This window comes from Narcine bancroftii, chromosome 1 (assembly GCF_036971445.1).
Source record: "Narcine bancroftii isolate sNarBan1 chromosome 1, sNarBan1.hap1, whole genome shotgun sequence".
NCBI classification, from domain to species: Eukaryota; Metazoa; Chordata; class Chondrichthyes; order Torpediniformes; family Narcinidae; genus Narcine; species Narcine bancroftii.
Window position 1 is genome coordinate 247,684,277 of NC_091469.1, and position 25,811 is coordinate 247,710,087.

Consider the following 25,811-nt stretch of genomic DNA (forward strand, 5'->3'; position numbering starts at 1 on the left):
CAGAATGGAGGACCATCGCCTTCCCAAGATCATGTTATATGGCGAGCTCTCCACTGGCCCCCATGACAGAGGTGCACCAAAGAAAAGGTACAAGGACTGCCTAAAGAAATCTCTTGGTGCCTGCCACATTGACCACCGCCAGTGGGCTGATATCGCCTCAAACCGTGCATCTTGGCGCCTCACAGTTTGGCGGGAGGCAACCTCCTTTGAAGAAGACAGCAGAGCCCACCTCACTGACAAAAGGCAAAGGAGGAAAAACCCAACACCAAACCCCAACCAACCAATTTTCCCCTGCAGCCGCTGCAACCATGTCTGCCTGTCCCGCATCGGACTTGTCAGCCACAAACGAGCCTGCAGCTGACGTGGACTTTTACCCCCTCCATAAATCTTCGTCCGCGAAGCCAAGCCAAAGAATCCCTGCAATTTAACTAATACAACTTCTCGACTTACAATTATTTCCTTTAGTCCCTCCGTCACAATAGATCCCAGATCCTGAATAATTTCCTGGTGATTAGTTATGTCTTCCTTGGTGAAGACAGAACTAAAATAGTCATTCAATGCCATACCCTTGTTCTCCATCGTCAACTTACCCGTTTCTGTCTGCCACAGACACACATTTGTCTTAACTAACATCATCCTCTTAACGTATCAATAAAAGCATTTACAGTCATTTTTTAAGTTCCCTGCCAGCTGCCTCTCATAATCCCTTTAATAATTTTGTCTCCCTCTTTAGAACTCTGAATTTCACCCAATCATCAGGGATGTTATTTTTTTTTTGGCTAATTTGTCAGCTCATTCTTTGGATTTGACACTCTCTCGCATCTCCCTTGTTATGCACGGATGCGCTATACTCTTCGATATATTCTTTGTACAACCTGGGATGTACATTTTCTCCACTTGCTCCAAGCTATCCTTAAATTACTGTCATTGGTTTTCTGCTGTTAGTCCTTTAACTACAATTTGCCTATCTATTTTAGCCAATTCACATCTCATACCATCAAAGTTACCCATCTTCAAGTTCAAAATCTTTGATTATTCATAAAGTTGTGTTCCTCTGTGATTTCATTTCTCATCCTTTGACTCTCCCAAGGAAAATCCCAAATCCTGTTCTCCTTGCTTCATACGACATGTGCTCTGACCCAGGTGCATTCGATTGAAACTCCTCTGGATCCATTCCAAAGCAAGTACCCCTTTTCTGCAGTGATAAACCGCTACTGAAGACAATATTCTAAGGGTGGTCTACCCATTTTTTATGGAGCTGCATATTAACTCATTGCAGATGAATACAATTTTCAAAATTTTAATAGGGATATATTCTCATATTATTTTATACAAAATCCCATTTTCTACATCAAGGACGAATTTCCGTGCTTATGTACATTGCACAAAGTGTAAGACCATTAACTCATTATCATTACTCTGCCTCCAGATCAGGCGATTGTGACTTCTTCAGGAAAATCTGCCCTCTGTAACTTCACTCCGTGTATGGACAATTGTGAAGTTCTGAAATATAAAGGAAGATGTGAAAGTACCACCAGCACCGTCGAAACCGCAACGACTGCATCACTAATGACAGTATCTCCAGCACCAACAGCATCTTCAATCTGTACCTGTGAAAATGACAGACAAAAAATGCCAGCAGGTAAGTGGATCAGTTACCTTGGCGGAGTTTTATGATCCATTGAAAACAGATCGACAGCAATATCTGCTGCCAACCAGAGTTGAATCTCCAAATGATTTAGGTTGTCAAGATGAATCCCAGTTCATGATTTCAGCAGTATGTCCACACAGTGGAAATGCATTTCTGTGTAGATTCAGGCTGAGAGAGTTAATTTACAAGAAATTAAACACGGCATAATTTCAAGTGAAGGCTTTTCATTGAAACTGATAAACATCTGGACTCGTGATTTATACGGCCCTCAACCGAAACATCGTCATTTAACATTCTGCACACCCAATAAGTCAAGGAACATAGCTCTAATCATTGCAAGTTGTTGGTGCAAAATTATGGGCCCCTGCCTCTCTCTTAGAAATCTTGTTGAGCTTCCAACTCAATGATTCATAGTGTAAACCTCGTCAAGCCATTCCAGGAGACACTCTCATCGCCTGCGTATTATCATTCCTTGCATAGAGTAATGATTGTGCAATTATCACTTATCCTCCACTTCAAACACTGCAACAAATCTCTTCTCTATCTCTTCTGAACTCCTGTGATGTCAGTGCTTCGAGTTGACAGTGATGGTCTCACAGACTGGTTGACCAAGTCCTGCCTGTCCACGTTATTTAATTGAGAGCAGCTCAGTCATCAGGAACTATTTTGTCCAAAGAGTCTCTTGATTATTTTCAACTCTGTTTTGAATTTCCTCAGAGAATGATCTGCAGTTGTTTATTGGAAGGATGTCAAATGACAATTGAATTTGTAGCTTCTGTTTTTTCTTCACATTTCCCACAAATACCTAACATAGACCAGCCATTCATCCCAATATTTGTGCATATATATGTAAAGGTACACCACAACAATCCAATTTTCTCTCACCTAGATACCTCAACATATTTTTACTCCATCCATATGGCCATCATGGATGATTGTCACCATTCAAGGAAACCCCCTCACCGTGAGTGGCAAATCTTTCCAGGACTCCACAAATATTGGTGTCAAAAAACATATCTCGTTCATCTCCTCTGAACATTCCTCCACTCAGCAGAAACAGATGTCCTTTTATATCTGGTTTTAGTATTGTCACACCAGGTAGCAAAATGCTGAATGATTAAAATAGAAACATAGAAATAGGTGTAGGAGTAGGCCATTTGGCCCTTCAAGCCTACACCACCATTCATTATGATATTGACAGGGAACTGGCCTCAACTACATCCTGTGACAAAGAATTCCACACATTTACCTCTCTCTGAGATAAGAAAATTTTCCTCATCTCAATCCTAAAAAACCACCCCCTTATCCTTAAACTATGGCCGCAATTGTTTACGATATATATCTGTTTTGTTCTGATTTTTCTCCAGCGTTTAAAACAACATTCCTGCGTCTAATCTGTTTAAACCCTTAAGAATTTTATGTTTCTATAAGATCCCCCCTCAATCTTCTAAATTCCAGCGAATACAAGCCTACTCTATTCAGCTTTGTTCTTAGTCGAGTCCCTCCATCCCCAGTATCCGCCTCATGAACCTTCTCTGCAACCCCTCAAAGGCAAGGATATCCTTCCTCAGTTAAGGCGACCAAAACTGCACGCAGTACTCCAGGTGTGGCCTCACCAAGACCCTGTACAGCTGCAGCAGGATCTCCATACTCCTGACTCAAATCCTCTTGCTATGGAAACCAACATACCATTCGTCCTCCTCACTGCCTCCTGCACCTGCACGCCCACTTTCACCGACTGATGCACAGCAACACCCAAGTCTCGCTGTATCTCCCCTTTTCCTAAACAGATACCATTTAAATAATAATCCTTTTTCCTGTTCTGACCTCCAAAGTGGATAACTTTGCATTTATCCACATACTGCGTCTGCCACATCCTGGACCACTCGCCTAACTTGTCCAAATCACCCTGCCCTCTCCTCGCATCCTCCACACAGCTAACCCTGCCACCCAACTTTGTATCGTCTGCAAATTGCGAGATACGGCTATCTATTCCAACATCTAAGTTGTTGATATATATCGTAAACAACTGCGGCTCCTGCACTGAGCCCTGCGGTACCCCACTAGTCACTGGCTGCCATTCTGAAAACAACCCATTTATTCCTACTCTTTGCTTCCTGTCCGTCAACCAATTCTCTATCCAGCTTAAGACCATACCTCCTATAATGTGCTCTTTAAGTTTATATGCTTGCCTTATCAAACGCCTCACTAAAGTCCCGATATTCCACACCCACTTGTTCTCCCCCATCCACTCTACTGGTTACATCCTCAAAAAACTCTATTAGATTTATCAGTCATGATTTCCCCTTCACAAACCCATGCTGACTTTGTGCGATGATTACACTACTTTCCAAATATTCTGCAATTTCATCTTTAATAACCAATGTCAGGCCTACTGGTCTATAGTTTCCGATTTCTCTCTCTCTCCCTTCTTAAATGGTGGTGTCACGTTGGCCTCCCTCCAATCCTCAGCAACTAATCCAGTATCCAAAGAGGTTTGAGAATTTATCACCAATGTATCCACTATTTCCTGGGCTACTTCCTTCAGCACTCTCGGATGCAGACTATCAGGCCTCGTGGATTTATCCGCCTTTGGAAGACTACACAAAAGAGTCTGGAAAAACAGCCAACTGAAAAACCTCACAAAGATAAGCGTATACAGAGCCGTTGTCATACCCACACTCCTGTTCGGCTCCGAATCATGAGTACTCTACCGGCATCACCTACGGCTCCTAGAACGCTTCCACCAGCGTTGTCTCCGCTCCATCCTCAACATCCATTGGAGCGCTTTCATCCCTAACGTCGAAGTACTCGAGATGGCAGAGGTCGACAGCATCGAGTCCACGCTGCTGAAGATCCAGCTGCGCTGGATGGGTCACGTCTCCAGAATGGAGGACCATCGCCTTCCCAAGATCATGTTATATGGCGAGCTCTCCACTGGCCACCGTGACAGAGGTGCACCAAAGAAAAGGTACAAGGACTGCCTAAAGAAATCTCTTGGTGCCTGCCACATTGACCACCGCCAGTGGGCTGATATCGCCTCAAACCGTGCATCTTGGCGCCTCACAGTTTGGCGGGAGGCAACCTCCTTTGAAGAAGACAGCAGAGCCCACCTCACTGACAAAAGGCAAAGGAGGAAAAACCCAACACCAAACCCCAACCAACCAATTTTCCCCTGCAGCCGCTGCAACCATGTCTGCCTGTCCCGCATCGGACTTGTCAGCCACAAACGAGCCTGCAGCTGACGTGGACTTTTACCCCTCCATAAATCTTCGTCCGCGAAGCCAAGCCAAAGAATCCCTGCAATTTAACTAATACAACTTCTCGACTTACAATTATTTCCTTTAGTCCCTCCGTCACAATAGATCCCAGATTCTGAATAATTTCCTGGTGATTAGTTATGTCTTCCTTGGTGAAGACAGAACTAAAATAGTCATTCAATGCCATACCCTTGTTCTCCATCGTCAACTTACCCGTTTCTGTCTGCCACAGACACACATTTGTCTTAACTAACATCATCCTCTTAACGTATCAATAAAAGCATTTACAGTCATTTTTTAAGTTCCCTGCCAGCTTCCTCTCATAATCCCTTTAATAATTTTGTCTCCCTCTTTAGAACTCTGAATTTCACCCAATCATCAGGGATGTTATTTTTTTTTTGGCTAATTTGTCAGCTCATTCTTTGGATTTGACACTCTCTCGCATCTCCCTTGTTATGCACGGATGCGCTATACTCTTCGATATATTCTTTGTACAACCTGGGATGTACATTTTCTCCACTTGCTCCTAGCTATCCTTAAATTACTGTCATTGGTTTTCTGCTGTTAGTCCTTGAACTACAATTTGCCTATCTATTTTAGCCAATTCACATCTCATACCATCAAAGTTACCCATCTTCAAGTTCAAAATCTTTGATTATTCATAAAGTTGTGTTCCTCTGTGATTTCATTTCTCATCCTTTGACTCTCCCAAGGAAAATCCCAAAACCTGTTCTCCTTGCTTCATACGACATGTGCTCTGACCCAGGTGCATTCGATTGAAACTCCTCTGGATCCATTCCAAAGCAAGTACCCCTTTTCTGCAGTGATAAACTGCTACTGAAGACAATATTCTAAGGGTGGTCTACCCATTTTTTATGGAGCTGCATATTAACTCATTGCAGATGAATACAATTTTCAAAATTTTAATAGGGATATATTCTCATATTGTTTTATACAAAATCCCATTTTCTACATCAAGGACGAATTTCCGTGCTTATGTACATTGCACAAAGTGTAAGACCATTAACTCATTATCATTACTCTGCCTCCAGATCAGGCGATTGTGACTTCTTCAGGAAAATCTGCCCTCTGTAACTTCACTCCGTGTATGGACAATTGTGAAGTTCTGAAATATAAAGGAAGATGTGAAAGTACCACCAGCACCGTCGAAACCGCAACGACTGCATCACTAATGACAGTATCTCCAGCACCAACAGCATCTTCAATCTGTACCTGTGAAAATGACAGACAAAAAAAGCCAGCAGGTAAGTGGATCAGTTACCTTGGCGGAGTTTTATGATCCATTGAAAACAGATCGACAGCAATATCTGCTGCCAACCAGAGTTGAATCTCCAAATGATTTAGGTTGTCAAGATGAATCCCAGTTCATGATTTCAGCAGTATGTCCACACAGTGGAAATGCATTTCTGTGTAGATTCAGGCTGAGAGAGTTAATTTACAAGAAATTAAACACGGCATAATTTCAAGTGAAGGCTTTTCATTGAAACTGATAAACATCTGGACTCGTGATTTATACGGCCCTCAACCGAAACATCGTCATTTAACATTCTGCACACCCAATAAGTCAAGGAACATAGCTCTAATCATTGCAAGTTGTTGGTGCAAAATTATGGGCCCCTGCCTCTCTCTTAGAAATCTTGTTGAGCTTCCAACTCAATGATTCATAGTGTAAACCTCGTCAAGCCATTCCAGGAGACACTCTCAACGCCTGCGTATTATCATTCCTTGCATAGAGTAATGATTGTGCAATTATCACTTATCCTCCACTCCAAACACTGCAACAAATCTCTTCTCTATCTCTTCTGAACTCCTGTGATGTCAGTGCTTCGAGTTGACAGTGATGGTCTCACAGACTGGTTGACCAAGTCCTGCCTGTCCACGTTATTTAATTGAGAGCAGCTCAGTCATCAGGAACTATTTTGTCCAAAGAGTCTCTTGATTATTTTCAACTCTGTTTTGAATTTCCTCAGAGTTCCTCAGTTGTTTATTGGAAGGATGTCAAATGACAATTGAATTTGTAGCTTCTGTTTTTTCTTCACATTTCCCACAAATACCTAACATAGACCAGCCATTCATCCCAATATTTGTGCATATATATGTAAAAGTACACCACAACAATCTAATTTTCTCTCACCTAGATACCTCAACATATTTTTACTCCATCCATATGGCCATCATGGATGATTGTCACCATTCAAGGAAACCCCCTCACCGTGAGTGGCAAATCTTTCCAGGACTCCACAAATATTGGTGTCAAAAAACATATCTCGTTCATCTCCTCTGAACATTCCTCCACTCAGCAGAAACAGATGTCCTTTTGTAACTGGTTTTAGTATTGTCACACCAGGTAGCAAAATGCTGAATGATTAAAATAGAAACATAGCAATAGGTGTAGGAGTAGGCCATTTGGCCCTTAAAGCCTACACCACCATTCATTATGATATTGACAGGGAACTGGCCTCAACTACATCCTGTGACAAAGAATTCCACACATTTACCTCTCTGAGATAAGAAAATTTTCCTCATCTTAGTCCTAAAAAACCACCCCCTTATCCTTAAACTATGGCCGCAATTGTTTACGATATATATCTGTTTTGTTCTGATTTTTCTCCAGCGTTTAAAACAACATTCCTGCGTCTAATCTGTTTAAACCCTTAAGAATTTTATGTTTCTATAAGATCCCCCCTCAATCTTCTAAATTCCAGCGAATACAAGCCTACTCTATTCAGCTTTGTTCTTAGTCGAGTCCCTCCATCCCCAGTATCTGCCTCATGAACCTTCTCTGCAACCCCTCAAAGGCAAGGATATCCTTCCTCAGTTAAGGCGACCAAAACTGCACGCAGTACTCCAGGTGTGGCCTCACCAAGACCCTGTACAGCTGCAGCAGGATCTCCATACTCCTGACTCAAATCCTCTTGCTATGGAAACCAACATACCATTCGTCCTCCTCACTGCCTCCTGCACCTGCACGCCCACTTTCACCGACTGATGCACAGCAACACCCAAGTCTCGCTGTATCTCCCCTTTTCCTAAACAGATACCATTTAAATAATAATCCTTTTTCCTGTTCTGACCTCCAAAGTGGATAACTTTGCATTTATCCACATACTGCGTCTGCCACATCCTGGACCACTCGCCTAACTTGTCCAAATCACCCTGCTCTCTCCTCGCATCCTCCACCCTGCCACCCAACTTTGTATCGTCTGCAAATTGCGAGATACGGCTATCTATTCCAACATCTAAGTTGTTGATATATATCGTAAACAACTGCGGCTCCTGCACTGAGCCCTGCGGTACCCCACTAGTCACTGGCTGCCATTCTGAAAACAACCCATTTATTCCTACTCTTTGCTTCCTGTCCGTCAACCAATTCTCTATCCAGCTTAAGACCATACCTCCTATAATGTGCTCTTTAAGTTTATATGCTTGCCTTATCAAACGCCTCACTAAAGTCCCGATATTCCACACCCACTTGTTCTCCTCCATCCACTCTACTGGTTACATCCTCAAAAAACTCTATTAGATTCATCAGTCATGATTTCCCATTCACAAAGCCATGCTGACTTTGTGCGATGATTACACTACTTTCCAAATATTCTGCAATTGCATCTTTAATAACCAATGTCAGGCCTACTGGTCTATAGTTTCCGATTTCTCTCTCTCTCCCTTCTTAAATGGTGGGGTTACGTTGGCCTCCCTCCAATCCTCAGCAACAAATCCAGTATCCAAAGAGGTTTGAGAATTTATCACCAATGTATCCACTATTTCCTGGACTACTTCCTTCAGCACTCTCGGATGCAGACTATCAGGCCTCGTGGATTTATCCGCCTTTGGAAGACTACACAAAATAGTCTGGAAAAACAACCAACTGAAAAACCTCACAAAGATAAGCGTATACAGAGCCGTTGTCATACCCACACTCCTGTTCGGCTCCGAATCATGGGTACTCTACCGGCATCACCTACGGCTCCTAGAACGCTTCCACCAGCGTTGTCTCCGCTCCATCCTCAACATCCATTGGAGCGCTTTCATCCCTAACGTCGAAGTACTCGAGATGGCAGAGGTTGACAGCATCGAGTCCACGCTGCTGAAGATCCAGCTGCGCTGGATGGGTCACGTCTCCAGAATGGAGGACCATCGCCTTCCCAAGATCATGTTATATGGCGAGCTCTCCACTGGCCACTGTGACAGAGGTGCACCAAAGAAAAGGTACAAGAACTGCCTAAAGAAATCTCTTGGTTCCTGCCACATTGACCACCGCCGGTGGGCTGATATCGCCTCAAACCGTGCATCTTGACGCCTCACAGTTTGGCGGGAGGCAACCTCCTTTGAAGAAGACCGCAGAGCCCACCTCACTGACAAAAGGCAAAGGAGGAAAAACCCAACACCAAACCCCAACCAACCAATTTTCCCCTGCAGCCGCTGCAACCGTGTCTGCCTGTCCCGCATCGGACTTGTCAGCCACAAACGAATCTGCAGCTGACGTGGACTTTTACCCCCTCCATAAATCTTCGTCCGCGAAGCCAAGCCAAAGAATCCCTGCAATTTAACTAATACAACTTCTCGACTTACAATTATTTCCTTTAGTCCCTCCGTCACAATAGATCCCAGATCCTGAATAATTTCCTGGTGATTAGTTATGTCTTCCTTGATGAAGACAGAACTAAAATAGTCATTCAATGCCATACCCTTGTTCTCCATCGTCAACTTACCCGTTTCTGTCTGCCACAGTGACACATTTGTCTTAACTAACATCATCCTCTTAACGTATCAATAAAAGCATTTACAGTCATTTTTTAAGTTCCCTGCCAGCTTCCTCTCATAATCCCTTTAATAATTTTGTCTCCCTCTTTAGAACTCTGAATTTCACCCAATCATCAGGGATATTATTTTTTTTTTGGCTAATTTGTCAGCTCATTCTTTGGATTTGACACTCTCTCGCATCTCCCTTGTTATGCACGGATGCGCTATACTCTTCGATATATTCTTTGTACAACCTGGGATGTACATTTTCTGCACTTGCTCCAAGCTATCCTTAAATTACTGTCATTGGTTTTCTGCTGTTAGTCCTTTAAGTACAATTTGCCTATCTATTTTAGCCAATTCACATCTCATACCATCAAAGTTACCCATCTTCAAGTTCAAAATCTTTGATTATTCATAAAGTTGTGTTCCTCTGTGATTTCATTTCTCATCCTTTGACTCTCCCAAGGAAAATCCCAAAACCTGTTCTCCTTGCTTCATACGACATGTGCTCTGACCCAGGTGCATTCGATTGAAACTCCTCTGGATCCATTCCAAAGCAAGTACCCCTTTTCTGCAGTGATAAACCGCTACTGAAGACAATATTCTAGGGGTGGTCTACCCATTTTTTATGGAGCTGCATATTAACTCATTGCAGATGAATACAATTTTCAAAATTTTAATAGGGATATATTCTCATATTATTTTATACAAAATCCCATTTTCTACATCAAGGACGAATTTCCGTGCTTATGTACATTGCACAAAGTGTAAGACCATTAACTCATTATCATTACTCTGCCTCCAGATCAGGCGATTGTGACTTCTTCAGGAAAATCTGCCCTCTGTAACTTCACTCCGTGTATGGACAATTGTGAAGTTCTGAAATATAAAGGAAGATGTGAAAGTACCACCAGCACCGTCGAAACCGCAACGACTGCATCACTAATGACAGTATCTCCAGCACCAACAGCATCTTCAATCTGTACCTGTGAAAATGACAGACAAAAAATGCCAGCAGGTAAGTGGATCAGTTACCTTGGCGGAGTTTTATGATCCATTGAAAACAGATCGACAGCAATATCTGCTGCCAACCAGAGTTGAATCTCCAAATGATTTAGGTTGTCAAGATGAATCCCAGTTCATGATTTCAGCAGTATGTCCACACAGTGGAAATGCATTTCTGTGTAGATTCAGGCTGAGAGAGTTAATTTACAAGAAATTAAACACGGCATAATTTCAAGTGAAGGCTTTTCATTGAAACTGATAAACATCTGGACTCGTGATTTATACGGCCCTCAACCGAAACATCGTCATTTAACATTCTGCACACCCAATAAGTCAAGGAACATAGCTCTAATCATTGCAAGTTGTTGGTGCAAAATTATGGGCCCCTGCCTCTCTCTTAGAAATCTTGTTGAGCTTCCAACTCAATGATTCATAGTGTAAACCTCGTCAAGCCATTCCAGGAGACACTCTCATCGCCTGCGTATTATCATTCCTTGCATAGAGTAATGATTGTGCAATTATCACTTATCCTCCACTCCAAACACTGCAACAAATCTCTTCTCTATCTCTTCTGAACTCCTGTGATGTCAGTGCTTCGAGTTGACAGTGATGGTCTCACAGACTGGTTGACCAAGTCCTGCCTGTCCACGTTATTTAATTGAGAGCAGCTCAGTCATCAGGAACTATTTTGTCCAAAGAGTCTCTTGATTATTTTCAACTCTGTTTTGAATTTCCTCAGAGAATGATCTGCAGTTGTTTATTGGAAGGATGTCAAATGACAATTGAATTTGTAGCTTCTGTTTTTTCTTCACATTTCCCACAAATACCTAACATAGACCAGCCATTCATCCCAATATTTGTGCATATATATGTAAAAGTACACCACAACAATCTAATTTTCTCTCACCTAGATACCTCAACATATTTTTACTCCATCCATATGGCCATCATGGATGATTGTCACCATTCAAGGAAACCCCCTCACCGTGAGTGGCAAATCTTTCCAGGACTCCACAAATATTGGTGTCAAAAAACATATCTCGTTCATCTCCTCTGAACATTCCTCCACTCAGCAGAAACAGATGTCCTTTTGTAACTGGTTTTAGTATTGTCACACCAGGTAGCAAAATGCTGAATGATTAAAATAGAAACATAGAAATAGGTGTAGGAGTAGGCCATTTGGCCCTTCAAGCCTACACCGCCATTCATTATGATCATGGCTGATCAGTACCCGGTTCCTGCTTTCTCCCCATACACCCTAATCTCCTTGGTGGCAAGGGCCAAATCTAACCTACACTTAAATATTGACAGGGAACTGGCCTCAACTGCTTCCTGTGACAAAGAATTCCACACATTTACCTCTCTCTGAGAGGAGAAAATTTTCCTCATCTCAGTCCTAAAAAACAACCCCGTTAAGGCCGCAGTTGTTTACGAGATATATCTGTTTTGTTCTGGTTTTCCCCAGCGTTTGAAACAACTTTCCTGGGTCTAATCTGTCAAAACACTTGAGAATTTTATGTTTATTTAAGATCCCCCCCTCAATCTTCTAAATTCCAGCGAATACAAGCCTACTCTATCCAACCTTTGTTCTTAGTCGAGTCCCTCCATCCCCAGTATCCGCCTAGTGAACCTTCTCTGCAACCCCACAAAGGCAAGGATATCCTTCCTCAGATAAGGCGACCAAAACTGCACGCAGTACTCCAGGTGTGGTCTCACCAAGACCCTGTACAGCTGCAGCAGGATCTCCCTACTCCTGGACTCAAATCCTCTTGCTATGGAAGCCAACATCCATTCCTACACCTCACTGCCTCCTGCACCTGCACGCCCACTTTCACCGACTGATGCACAGCAACACCCAAGTCTCGCTGTATCTCCCCTTTTCCTGAACAGATACCATTTTAATAATAATCCTTTTTCCTGTTCTTATATCCAAAGTGGATAACTTTGCATTTATCCACATTATACTGCATCTGCCACGTCCTGGACCACTCGCCTAACTTGTCCAAATCGCCCTGCTCTCTCCTAGCTTCCTCCACACAGCTAACCGTGCCACTCAACTTTGTATCGTCTGCAAATTGCAAGATACGGCTATCTATTCCAACATCTAAGTTGTTGATATATATCGTAAACAACTGCGGCTCCTGCACTGAGCCCTGCTGTACCACAATAGTCACTGGCTGCCATTCTGAAAAGAAGCCATTTATTCCTACTCTTTGCTTCCTGTCCCTCAACCAATTCTTTATCCACCTTAATACCATACCTCCTATATCATGCTCTTAAAGTTTATATGCTAGCCTTATCAAAAGCCTTACTAAAGTTCCAATATACCACATCCACTGGTTCTCCCCCATCCACTCTACTGGTTACATCCTCAAAAAGCTCGATGAGATTCGTCAGACATGATTTTCTCTTCACAAAACCATGCTGACTCTGCTATGATTACACTACTTTCCAAATGTTTTGCAATTGCATCTTTAATATCCAATTCTCGCACCCTCCCTACTACCGATGTCAGGCCTACTGGTCTATGGTTTCCTGATTTTTCTCTCTCCCTCCCTTCTTAAGGGTGGGGTTACTTTGACCACCCCCTAATCCTTAGGAACTAATCCAGTATCCAAAGAGTTTTATACATTATCACCAACGCATCCACTATTTCCTGGGCTACATCCTTCAGCACTCTTGGATGCAGACCATCAGGCCCCGTGGATTTATCCGCCTTTAATCCCTGCAATTTAACTAATAGAACTTCTCGACTTGCAATTATTTCCTTTAGTTCCTCCGTCATTCAAACAGTCTGCCATACCCTTGTTCCCCATCATCAACTTACCCGTTTCTGTCTGCCACAGACACACATTTGTCTTAACTAACCTCATCCTCTTAACGCATCAATAAATGCTTTTACAGTCATTTTTTATGTTCCCTGCCAGCTTCCTCTCATAATCCCTTAAATCATGTTGTCATCCTCTGTAGAACGCTGAATTTCTCCCAATCATCAGGGATATTATTTTTTTTGGCTAATTTGTTACCTCCTTCTTTGGATTTGACACTCCCTCAGATCTCCCTTATTAGCCACGGTTGCGTTATTCTCCTCGATTTATTCTTTGTATAACCTGGGATGTACATTTTCTGCAGTTGCTCCAAGCTATCCTTAAATGACTGTCATTGCATTTCTGCTGTTAGTCCTTTAAGTACCATTTGCCAATCTTTTTTAGCCAATTCACATCTCATACCATCAATGTTACCCGTCTTCAAGTTCAAAACCTTTGATTATTCATAAACTTGTGTTCCTCTGTGATTTCATCTCTCATCCTTTCACTCTCCCAAGGAAAATCCCAAAACCTGTTCTCCTTGCTTCATACGACATGTGCTCTGACCCAGGTGCATTCTATTGAAACTCCACCAGATCCATTCCAAAGCAAGTACCCCTTTTCTGGAGTGATATACCAGTACCAACCCCAACCCCAACCAACCAATTTTCCCTTGCAACCGCTGCAATCGTGTCTGCCTGTCCCGCATCGGACTTGTCAGCCACAAACGAGCCTGCAGCTGACGTGGACTTTTTACCCCCTCCATAAATCTTCGTCCGCGAAGCCAAGCCAAAGTAGAAAAGAAAGAAGATACCAGTACTGAAGACAATATTCTAAGGGTGGACTACCCATTTTTTATGGAGCTGCACGATTTACTCAATGCAAATGAATACAATTTTCAAAATTATTAATAGTGATCTATTCATATTTTTTTTTTAAATCTCATTTTCTGCATCAAGGACAAATTTCTGTGTCTATCAACATTGCACAAAGTGTAAGACCATTAACTCATTATCATTACTCTGTCTCCAGATCAGGTGATTGTGACTTCTGCAGGTAAATCAGGCCTCTGTAACTTCACTCTTTGTCTGGACAATTGTGAAGTTCTGAAGTATAAAGGAACATGTGAAAGTACCACCAGCACAGTCGAAACCCCAACAACAGAAACAACCATGACAGTAACTACAATACCAACTGCAACAAAAAATGCCAGCAGGTAAGTGGACCAGTTACCATGGCGGAGTTTTATAATCCATTGAAAACAGATCGACAGCAATATCTGCTGCCAACCAGAGTTGAAGCTCCAAATGATTTAGGTTGTCAAGAAGATCCCCAATTCATGATTTCAGCAGTATGTCCACACAGTTGAAATGCATTTCTGTGTAGGTTCAGGCTGAGAAAGTTAATTTTCAAGAAATTAAGCATTGCAAAATTTCGCGTTGCGGCTTTTCATTGAAATGGATAAGTTTCTGGAGATGTGATTTATAAGGCCCTCGACCGAAACATCGTCATTTAACATCCTGTATACCCAATGAGTCGAGAAACATCGCTCTAATCATTGCAAGTGTTGATGCAAAATGATTGGCCCCTACCCCTGCCTCTCTCTTAGAAATCTTGTTGAACTTCCATCTCCATGATTTATAGTGTGATCCTAGTCAAGCCAATCCAGGAGACACTCTCATCTCTTGCGGATTACCAATCCATGCACAGAGTAATGATTTTGGTATTGACATTCTTCCTCTGCAACACATTTTTCATCTGTCTGTTGCAAACTGCAGTGATTACAGTGAGTACAGTGGACCACGATGGCCTCACACAAAGAATGACTGGGTTTTGTTTTCCTTGTAATTTTAGTGCTAACTGCTTTGTCCGCTTGAACCAGTTGGGACTCAGGTCCTATTTCACCTCTGTTTAACTCTGATACTCTTTCCTCAGAGAGTGATCTGCAGTGGATTCATTAGAAATATTTAAGATGACAAGAGATTTTGCAGCCCCAGTTGTCTCTTTACTTAGATCATTACAGGCCATTCACCCTATGATCTTGTGCTGACCTGTGTAAACTTAATCCACAACAATCTAAATTTCCCCTGCCTAACTCCAGTAACCCTTTTTTTCTATATCTATATGCCAATCAAAGAGTCTTTTGAATGTCTCCATTATACCAAATCTCACATCACAGCTGGCAATGCATTCCAGAAAGCTACCAATCTCTATATAAAAACATATCTAACATGTCCTTTGAAGCATCTTCCACTCATCTGAAACAAATGTCCTTTCATTTTTATTATTACCGTCCCAGGAATAAGATCCTGGATGACCACTCATCATCTTATGTACTCTATGAAATCATCTCTCATCCTTTGTCACTCCCAAGAGTAAACCCCTAAATCTGTCAACCTTGCTTCATATGACATGTTCCCAAGCCCAGGCACATCCTGGTTAATCTCTGAATGCTCTCGAAAGCACCTACATCTCTCCTGCAGTGAGGCATCCAGAACTGAATAGAGTATTTGAAGTGTGGATAACTTGAGGTGCATATAGCTGCAAAATTACCGGATATGTCATTGCATAGAATGATCCTCAAAACTTGAAAATATCACTTTAAAATTAGGGGTTGTCTTATGCAAATAGTATAAAATTCTTACCTTGGTGACAAAGTCTCATCACCGCCACCATCTTCCCGCCAGCTCCGAAGCAATCGTGTGCATGCCCTATTAGTTATTTGCGAAGTCTCAGCACTGCTCCGTGGCATCCATCCATTCAGTCCAGTTCAGTACAGGCTGTAAATGGCCTGTTACAGGAGCTGACAGTAGTTTATTTCAAACTCTCCAAATAAAATTTATATGATCATTTGTTTAAAAAATATTGTGGTTTGGCTTTTAACACCATCCACTGATTTGGTGGCCATCTTTTACAAAGGGTATCACTCAATACCTCCATTTTAGGTGGAAATTGTAGGGGTCAACCTGTACAATATTGTACCTCTTGGCTTTGGAACACATTCCACCAACTAATGAATGCCAGCACAGCATCTGCCTTTGTAACTACTATCTCAACTTTTGCAGCAACCTTGAGGAATCCATGGATCTTGACTCCAGGAACTCTGTTCATCCACACAGTTAAAAATCCTGCCACAAACCATGCACCTCACCTTCTAGTACAACCTTCCAAAGTGCATCACTTCACACTTATGTGGATTGAATTCCATCTGCCACTTGTCCACCCACCTGTCCGTGTCTTGCTGATATCTACAACAACCTTCGATCCTGTCCATAACACCTCCAAACTTTGTTTCATCTGTGCACTGACTGACCCATCATAAATCCAAGCCATTCATCAAATTCACAAAGGTTAGTTGTCTTAGAACTGATAGTTTCAGAATTTTATCTGTCACTGGTCTTCAGGCAGTTTTTGTTCCATCTGTTACCAGCCTCTCCTTTCTGCAGGCAAGAAAATTGCAAATACAAGCAGCAAATTTTCCTTGGTTCCGATGCCTCGTCTTTCTGAATGATCCATAATGGGGAACCTTGTCAAACACCTGAACAAAATCCACATGCATCACATCCACCACCTTCCTTTATCAATTTCCTTTATCACGTGCTTGACAAAGCAGTTTGGCTTGTAAGGCATAACCTGCCTCTCACAAGGCCACGCTGATGATACCCAAGAAGACGATATTTTGCTTAATGCTTACAAGTCCTGTCCCCAAGAATACTCTCCAATAGTTTGCCCACCTCTGAGGTAAGACTCACTGGTCTGTAATTCCCAGGATTCTTCCTCTTGTATTTCTTGGGCAAGTGAACTACATTTGGCCTCGAGGCAGACCATCTGCACTAACGCTGTCCTCACTTGGCAGAACTCGTTTTCACCCTTTATAGCTTTTCTATCATTCCCTCCCATCTTCTTCAAATCCAGGAAATAACCAAGGTCACCTAGATGAACACACACTTGGGCCTGCCTTTCAGTGGCTGTGTGGAACACCAACAGCTTTTTAAATTTTTTTTATCATTTTAGTTTGGCATTATTGGCATGCTATTTGCATTGGCGAGTCTGTTGTCTATCTCATTGTCGAACCTTGCATCTGATGAGACCCCAACAATGAAGACGCTGTTTACATCCGGTACCGCACGGATGGCAGTCTCTTCAATCTGAGGCGCCTGCAAGCTCACACCAAGACACAAGAGAAACTTGTCCGTGAACTACTCTTTGCAGACGATGCCGCTTTAGTTGCCCATTCAGAGCCAGCTCTTCAGCGCTTGACGTCCTGCTTTGCGGAAACTGCCAAAATGTTTGGCCTGGAAGTCAGCCTGAAGAAAACTGAGGTCCTCCTTCAGCCAGCTCTCCACCATGACTACCAGCCCCCCCACATCTCCATCGGGCACACAAAACTCAAAACGGTCAACCAGTTTACCTATCTCGGCTGCACCATTTCATCAGATGCAAGGATCGACAATGAGATAGACAACAGACTTGCCAAGGCAAATAGCGCCTTTGGAAGACTACACAAAAGAGTCTGGAAAAACAACCAACTGAAAAACCTCACAAAGATAAGCGTATACAGAGCCGTTGTCATACCCACACTCCTGTTCGGCTCCGAATCATGGGTCCTCTACCGGCATCACCTACGGCTCCTAGAACACTTCCACCAGCGTTGTCTCCGCTCCATCCTCAACATCCATTGGAGCGCTTTCATCCCTAACGTCGAAGTACTCGAGATGGCAGAGGTCGACAGCATTGAGTCCACGCTGCTGAAGATCCAGCTGCGCTGGTTGGGTCACGTCTCCAGAATGGAGGATCATCGCCTTCCCAAGATCGTGTTATATGGCGAGCTCTCCACTGGCCACCGTGACAGAGGTGCACCAAAGAAAAGGTACAAGGACTGCCTAAAGAAATCTCTTGGTGCCTGCCACATTGACCACCGCCAGTGGGCTGATATCGCCTCAAACCGTGCATCTTGGCGCCTCACAGTTTGGCGGGCAGCAACCTCCTTTGAAGAAGACCGCAGAGCCCACCTCACTGACAAAAGGCAAAGGAGGAAAAACCCAACATCCAACCCCAACCAACCAATTTTCCCCTGCAGCCGCTGCAACCGTGTCTGCCTGTCCCGCATCGGACTTGTCAGTCACAAACGAGCCTGCAGCTGACGTGGACTTTTACCCCCTCCATAAATCTTCGTCCACGAAGCCAAGCCAAAGAAGAAAGATTGGTTCCTCTTGTACCCATGCAGAACTTTGTATTCATCAACTTCCTTGCCAAGTTGGATTTTGTTCTTAAATTTATCTGAACTGTTGTTGACTGCTCTCTCCTATTTCTGGACATCAGGAGACAAATCATCCATGGATATTTCTGACAAATCCACTGCTTCCCCAGTTTACCTGATCTAGTCTTCACACCAGTCTCTTGTAGGGACACCATTGCCTTCTCCCAATTCCTTGATTTCCAATGCATCTATTGCCAGGATGAATCCTTGCACTCTCTGACATGTGAAATGTTTGCAGTTTCTCAGTCTTTTCCTGTGTGTGTTGGCTTGCAGTACCATCTTGCTGTTTAATGGGCTGTGTAACACAGGATTACCCAACAGGTCAGACAGGAAGCTGGTCAGAACAAAGGAGACTCCATGTCCTTGCACCTGGAGGGTTACCTGACCACTGAAGCAGGGGGCAGGTCGAAAGTCATTTCCCCATGTCAATCAGAGTCAGACCTAGCCACAGATAAAGACACCCAATCAGTCTCATCATTTTTGTGTGGGCCTACCTGGGCTAGTTCACTCTCTTTTTCTCTTAAGACCTTTCCTAAGAGGACAAGGTAGTGACGTGTGTGTTGATAAAGGGTGGGGACTATTAGTGGCATACACAAAGAGTTTACCTCACCCCTTGTAAATGTAGCTCGACATACTCTTTGCTAATTGGTGTACTGTGTTTGCTTGTCAGGGAAGGGGTGGCTGGTACTCTTTGTTTTAACCCTTGCTGTACTATTAGTAGTTGGGATCGTTAGTAGCTAATGTTTCTGATGTGTATGATTCATATGTTATGTACGTGTGTGTGTGTGTGTGTGTGTGTGTCCCCTGATGTGTAATTTCCCCCCCTCCCCCATGCTTGTAAACAAAACCTATGGTTTGGTTCTGACTCACGTCCAAGATTGTCACTCATTCAACCCTTAAAATTTGTTCACCCATCACTGGATTTGTGTAATTGGCTGTAATGCTTTTTTCCTCTGAAATGGGTTGAAACACCCTCTTCCTGTGTAATGGGCTGCTATGCCCTCTTCCTGTGTAATGGGCTGCTATGCCCTCTTCCTGTGTAATGGGCTGCTATGCCCTCTTCCTGTGTAATGGGCTGCTATGCCCTCTTCCTGTGTAATGGGCTGTTACACCCTCTTCCTGTGTAATGGTTTGTAACGTACGAGAAACCTCAGGCACAAGAGGTAACATTGCTTCACATGCATACAGTTGAATTCATGTTACCATCCTTCCACACTATTCTTTGTTTTGGAAGATGGGAGGAAAGTGGGCATCTGAATGAAACCCACACAGACATGGCGGAACATACAAACTCCTAACACAGCACCAACAGATTTGAACACAAGTCGCTGGTGATGTTTTAGTGTTGCGCTGATCGCTATACTGATCATGCCTCCCAATGTTTTTTGGGACATCATATTGAAGTTGTACATGACAGTGGTGAGGCCAAACTTAGAATATTATGTGCAGTTTTGATGTCCATTATGGGAAGGATTTTATAAATTTAGAAAGGATACAGAAGAGGTTAATGAAGTTTATGCCAGAGTTGTCACAAGAAACTAGAAAAAACTAGGCCCGTGGTCCTTTCAACGGAGAAGGGTGAGAGGGGATCTTATCGAGGTTTATAAAATCAAATCAAATAATAGATGAGGTGTAAAGTGACAGTCTGTTTCCTTGAGTAGGACAATCTAAAACAAGGGGCAGTAACTATGAGGGTGGGATTTGTAAGGGATCTGATGGGGCAATTGGGTGGTGGGAACATAGAATGAGCTGTCAAAGTGCTGGAGCCAGGGACGTTAGCTTCTTTTAAGAAACACTGGGATAACTCCATGGATGGGAGAGGATTGGAGGGGACTGAGCCTAATGTGGACAAGTGGAAGTAAAGCAGATGGTAGGTCAATTGGCATGGACAAGCTAGACCTGAGGAGCAGAGTCTTGTGCTGACGGACCCTACATTCTGCTCATTGGGATTATTGGAATGTAGTACAAAAAAATAATCAAGGAAAGTAGCTCAAGCAAAAGTGCATTCTATTGGTATCTTTGTCCATATTGAGTGGTAAGAAACATTAACGATGATTTTGTTTGATATGTGCTGCAGACTGCATCGGTCCTGATGGAAAACCAAGGCAGGTAGGTTCTTGTGATGAGCAGCTGAGATCAGTTTTTCAATTTCAGATTTCCTTCAACTTTGCCCTTATAATCTTTCCTACATGTCGTCGTGTTTTCCTGACAGATTGGTGAGACCTGGCCAAGCAATTGCCAGGATTGTTCCTGCAGTAATTCAATGATGAATGTTGTCTGTGAACCCCACAAATGCCCACCATTGGTGTGCAAAAAACAAAGATTTGTACCAGTTGTTACCAAAGACCAAACTGACCCTTGTTGTGCAGAAACCAAGTGTGGAGAGTAAAAGCATTGTCCCTTCTAAAATCAGAAGCTGCTGGCATATCCCCAGAGAGAGAAAAGGCAGAGTTCACACTTCAGGTCATTTTCCATTCATTAGAGAGGGCAATGACCCGAGGCCACCAAGAAGTTGGCCATTGACCATTCATCAGAGTGGGCAATGACCTGAGGCCACCAACAAGTTGGCCATTGACCATCAGAGAGGGCAATGACCCGAGGCCACCAACAAGTTGGCCATTGACCATTCATCAGAGTGGGCAATGACCTGAGGCCACCAACAAGTTGGCCATTGACCATCAGAGAGGGCAATGACCCGAGGCCACCAACAGTTGGCCATTGGCCATTCATCAGAGTGGACAATGACCCGAGGCCACCAACAAGTTGGCCATTGACCATCAGAGAGGGCAATGACCCGAGGCCACCAACAAGTTGGCCATTGACCATTCATCAGAGTGGGCAATGACCTGAGGCCACCAACAAGTTGGCCATTGACCATCAGAGAGGGCAATGACCCGAGGCCACCAACAAGTTGGCCATTGAACATTCATCAGAGAGGGCCATGAACCGAGGTACCAGCAAGTTGGAGGAATAACACTTTACTCTTCGTTACAGGGAAAGATTAAACAGGTTATGACTTTATTCCCTTGAGTGCAGAAAAATGAGAAATGAGGGCAGATTTGAGAGAGAAGTATAGAAAAGTATGATTGGTATATATAGAGTAAAGGCAGAAGGTTTTTTCGACTGAGCTTGGGTGAGATAAAAACTAGGGTTCATGGGTTGAGTGTGAAAGGGAAAATGTGTAAAAGGAATATTAGAGGGAATGCTTAGAATGGTGGGAGTGTGGAACGAGTTGAATCAGTGAATGCATGATCAAGTTTGGCATATCAGCAAAATGTGGATAGGTACATGGACAGGAAGGGTATGGAGGACAATGGTCCAAGTGCAGGCCAGTGGGGCAGCAGAAAAATAGTTCAGCATAGACGAGAAGAGCCAAAGGGTCTGATTCTGTGCTGCAGTGATCCATGGTTTAATTTTTTATATTTTTATGTTTTCAGAACCAAAACCTGTCTGTGTGTACAATGACACTGAATACAAGGTAAAGTATACATGCATACACTGAGTGGTCAGCTATTTGTTACATTAAGTCCAACTCGTGCTTGCTGACCAGTGGGCCACCCTCTATGTTCATGCCATTGCCCACACGGCCCAGAGCCTCTCCGTGCCCACACTTGGCCCAGAGCCCTCCATGCCCACAATATCCCAGTGCCCTCCATGCCCGCACTTGACCCGGAGCCCTCCGTGCCCACAATGTGTTGGAATGACCATCACATGAGCCATGATTTCTCAGATGGGCAGAGCCAACTGAACAGCAAACTCTTGCTCAAAGATGATAACTCTGTGATTTTCATGCAAAGCTCAAGATCCCAAATAAATGTTAAGCTCCTTTGGGTCATTGAGTTCACTTTCCGAAATCCCACTCATCCTCCTGCTGCACTGAAACTGCGGACCAAATTTAAAGCACATCTCAACTCAGATTTTTCCTTTTGTTTCAGCCAGGAATGACTGTTCCTCAGGATGCATGCCGGAGTTGCAAGTGCACCAACAAGGTGGATCCAACAACCAAACACAACATCATCGAGTGCACTAAAATTAAATGTGATTCTCACTGTCCATTGGTAAATACCCAGCCCACTAATCGTGAATTATTCTCTTCATCGTCAATGAAATGGGTGCTGATGATTGACATCTCCCCACAGGGATTCGAATACAAGGACGAGACTAGACAATGCTGTGGAAATTGTACCCAGATTGCCTGTGTAATTGAAGTGTCCAATGGTCCACAAATAGTCCTCCAGGTATACATCATTCATAGCGAGAACCAGTTCTCATACTAAATTCCATCTGCTAAAGTGTGGTAGTAAGGTAAGCTGGTGAGTTGGATTCAAGTCAAGTTTATTGTCATCTTATCATACAAGTACATCCCGATGAAACAGCGTTCTCTGGTCCTCGGTGCAAAAATATGCAGACACACAGCCAGACATAACACACATACCGACAAATAGTGCAGACGCAGGACAAGTTTTATATCTATAAATATATTTATTTATAAAAATGGATATTGTACAAGTGAGAGTCTCATATGGCTAGTGTGAGCAGTTCCTTTGGCTTAAAGCTGTTCCTCAGCCTGGCTCTGATCCTCCTGTCTCTCTTCCCCAATAGGAGCAGCTGAAAGATACTAAGTACCGGTTGAAGGGCTCCTCAATTATTTTACAATCCCTCTTCAGACAATAGTACTGGTAGACCATGTCAATGAGTGGGAGGGAGGGGGGAAGGGAGACTCAGAAGATCAAGATGGACATGAGTAGTCTGCTCACCACCTAACAGTAGATCAACTATTGGACAGTATAATCCAGGGACATCTATGAGATATTCATGGGTCGCTTAAAACTTGATGCGAATTGAACAACCCAAACTAGCAAAACTGGCCACCAGGACAATTTCTTCAAGGATGACCAGCTGAAAGGGTCAGAGCAGTCATGTCTCTGATACAGAGACTAGCTCTGAGTCCAAGAAGGGGCAGGGTGAGGTGGCGTAGAAAAGCAGAACAATAGTGAGCGGAGACAGACACATTCCTCAGTGGATTGTGTGACCAAGATCAAGTGTCAACAGGATTGCACATTATGTCCACGTGCCCAGGTCTGGGATGTCACAGGGTAAGCATCCAGAAGTTATGGATCACGTTAGGACTGCTAAGGTACGCAGGAATGCAGTGAAAAACGCAGTGTTGGTTTCCCACATGCAGAGAAAGAGAAATCCTATCTATCGAGGTGAACTTCACCTTGTTCTGGAGTGCAAAGTGTAAGGCAATATCCAAGTCGAAAACTCCAATATGCTGATGTAGTTAATTTCAATTGAATATGTTGCTCTCCTGTTGCTCGACAGCCAGGAAACACAATATCAGAAGGAAAAAACAACTGCACAAAGTATGAATGCGAGAAAATAAAGGGCCAATTTATTACAAACATCCCCAATGAGTGGTGTCCTTGACTGGACCACGATAACTGCAAGTTATCAGACACAACACTGAGGAAATGACCAATTTGTTCCATGCTGCATCACTGTGCCTTTAAATGTGACCAATGTTTATTCTTTGTTACAGGGAACAATACACAAGTAGCAGAAAAGTTGTTGTCTGACATGTAAATTTGAACAGGCTCAGTCACAGCACCTATCATTACCCTATAATGAGGACAAATCCAACAAAGAAGAGTTTCACAACCCAACTCAGTGGGAACACATTCACTGCCTGACTCAGTGGGAAACACACTCACTGCCCGATTCAGTGGGAAGCACTCACTGCCCGACTCAGTGGGAACACACTCACTGCCCGACTCAGTGGGAACACATTCACTGCCCGACTCAGTGGGAAACACTCACTGCCCGACTCAGTGGGAAACACTCACTGCCCGACTCAGTGGGAAGCACTCACTGCCCGACTCAGTGGGAACACACTCACTGCCCGACTCAGTGGGAACACATTCACTGCCCGACTCAGTGGGAAACACTCACTGCCCGACTCAGTGGGAAACACTCACTGCCCGACTCAGTGGGAAACACTCACTGCCCGACTCAGTGGGAAACACTCACTGCCCGACTCAGTGGGAAACACTCACTGCCCGACTCAGTGGGAAGCACTCACTGCCTGACTCAGTGGGAAACACACACTTCTTCTTTCTCTTCACATACAAAGATTTGTTCCTGGATGAAATCATTATTGATTCCTCCTACTCTCCCTCCAAGCCTACTTCTCCTCCGCGTCAATTGAGGCAACCAGAAATGAATGCAATTGCCCAAGTGTGGTCTCACCAGTATTTTATAGAGTTGTGAATTTCTGCTCCTCCATTCCCTTTACACCAGCTGCGGCCTTTCCACAAATAAACTTTGCCTTGTTCCTTTACTGTCTCCTAATCAGAGGGTAAATTGCAGTGATTATAACAAGCTGGTCCAAAGGCACAGTTTCCTTTCTCTGGACATTCCCTGCTCCCGGAGAACTGAGATGCTCAACATTGATAGCTATAGAAAGGAATCAAGAAAGATCTTGTACCCAGATTCTCTCCACAAGTAAAAACAAACTCTACATATATGTTCTATCAGTACATAAGGGTTCTGTGGTGAAACATTAAAGCTGCAACACTGTGATTGTAATAAAACAGAAATGCTGAGGGAACGGAATCCATCTGATGTTTTGGGTTTTGCGGCCCATTCTGTTGGCCTCATTACAGGAAGAATGCAGATGCTTTGGAGAGGGAGGGTGCAGAGAAGATTTACCAGGATGTTGCCCAGATTGATGCCAGAGAAAAACTATTCCGCTTGCTAGAAACAAACTTATCAAGTGACTCTATTCTCTCATTCCAGGTCCTTTATTTCACTTGCCATCAAGGAGAGAGAGAGAGTGCTGGTCTCCACTGACACTCCTTTTGAAATTAGATTACAAATCCAGGCATTCTTATCCAATCTGTTTAGAATTGGAATGTATCACATTGTCCAGTCACAGGCTAGTTCTTAATTGGCAGCACCTCTTCCACTTTGATATCTGTCCAGACTCTCATCACTTCCCTAATTCTGCAATAAGTGTCAAGTTTGTTTGACAATGGTCTATGGTTTGGCTCAGACATTAG

At 43.4% G+C, this 25,811-nt stretch overlaps 1 protein-coding gene across 7 annotated transcripts in view; it reads left to right on the plus strand.

The window, feature by feature from the left end:
• The window catches only part of LOC138740925 (uncharacterized), a 290,457-nt gene that overhangs the window by 260,037 nt on the left and 4,609 nt on the right, over nt 1-25,811 (plus strand). For 5 of the 7 annotated variants that reach the window (XM_069894261.1, XM_069894291.1, XM_069894300.1 and 2 more), the window contains 5 exons: nt 14,523-14,706; nt 20,828-20,859; nt 22,188-22,228; nt 22,686-22,808; nt 22,890-22,988. In XM_069894261.1, the coding sequence (XP_069750362.1) occupies nt 14,523-14,706; nt 20,828-20,843 (200 nt within the window). In that variant the 3' untranslated portion in view covers nt 20,844-20,859; nt 22,188-22,228; nt 22,686-22,808; nt 22,890-22,988. Of the gene's footprint in view, nt 1-14,522; nt 14,707-20,827; nt 20,860-22,187; nt 22,229-22,685; nt 22,809-22,889; nt 23,056-25,105; nt 25,255-25,811 lie in introns of all 7 variants that reach the window. The other 2 variants (XM_069894280.1, XM_069894271.1) reach the window with 2 other exon arrangements.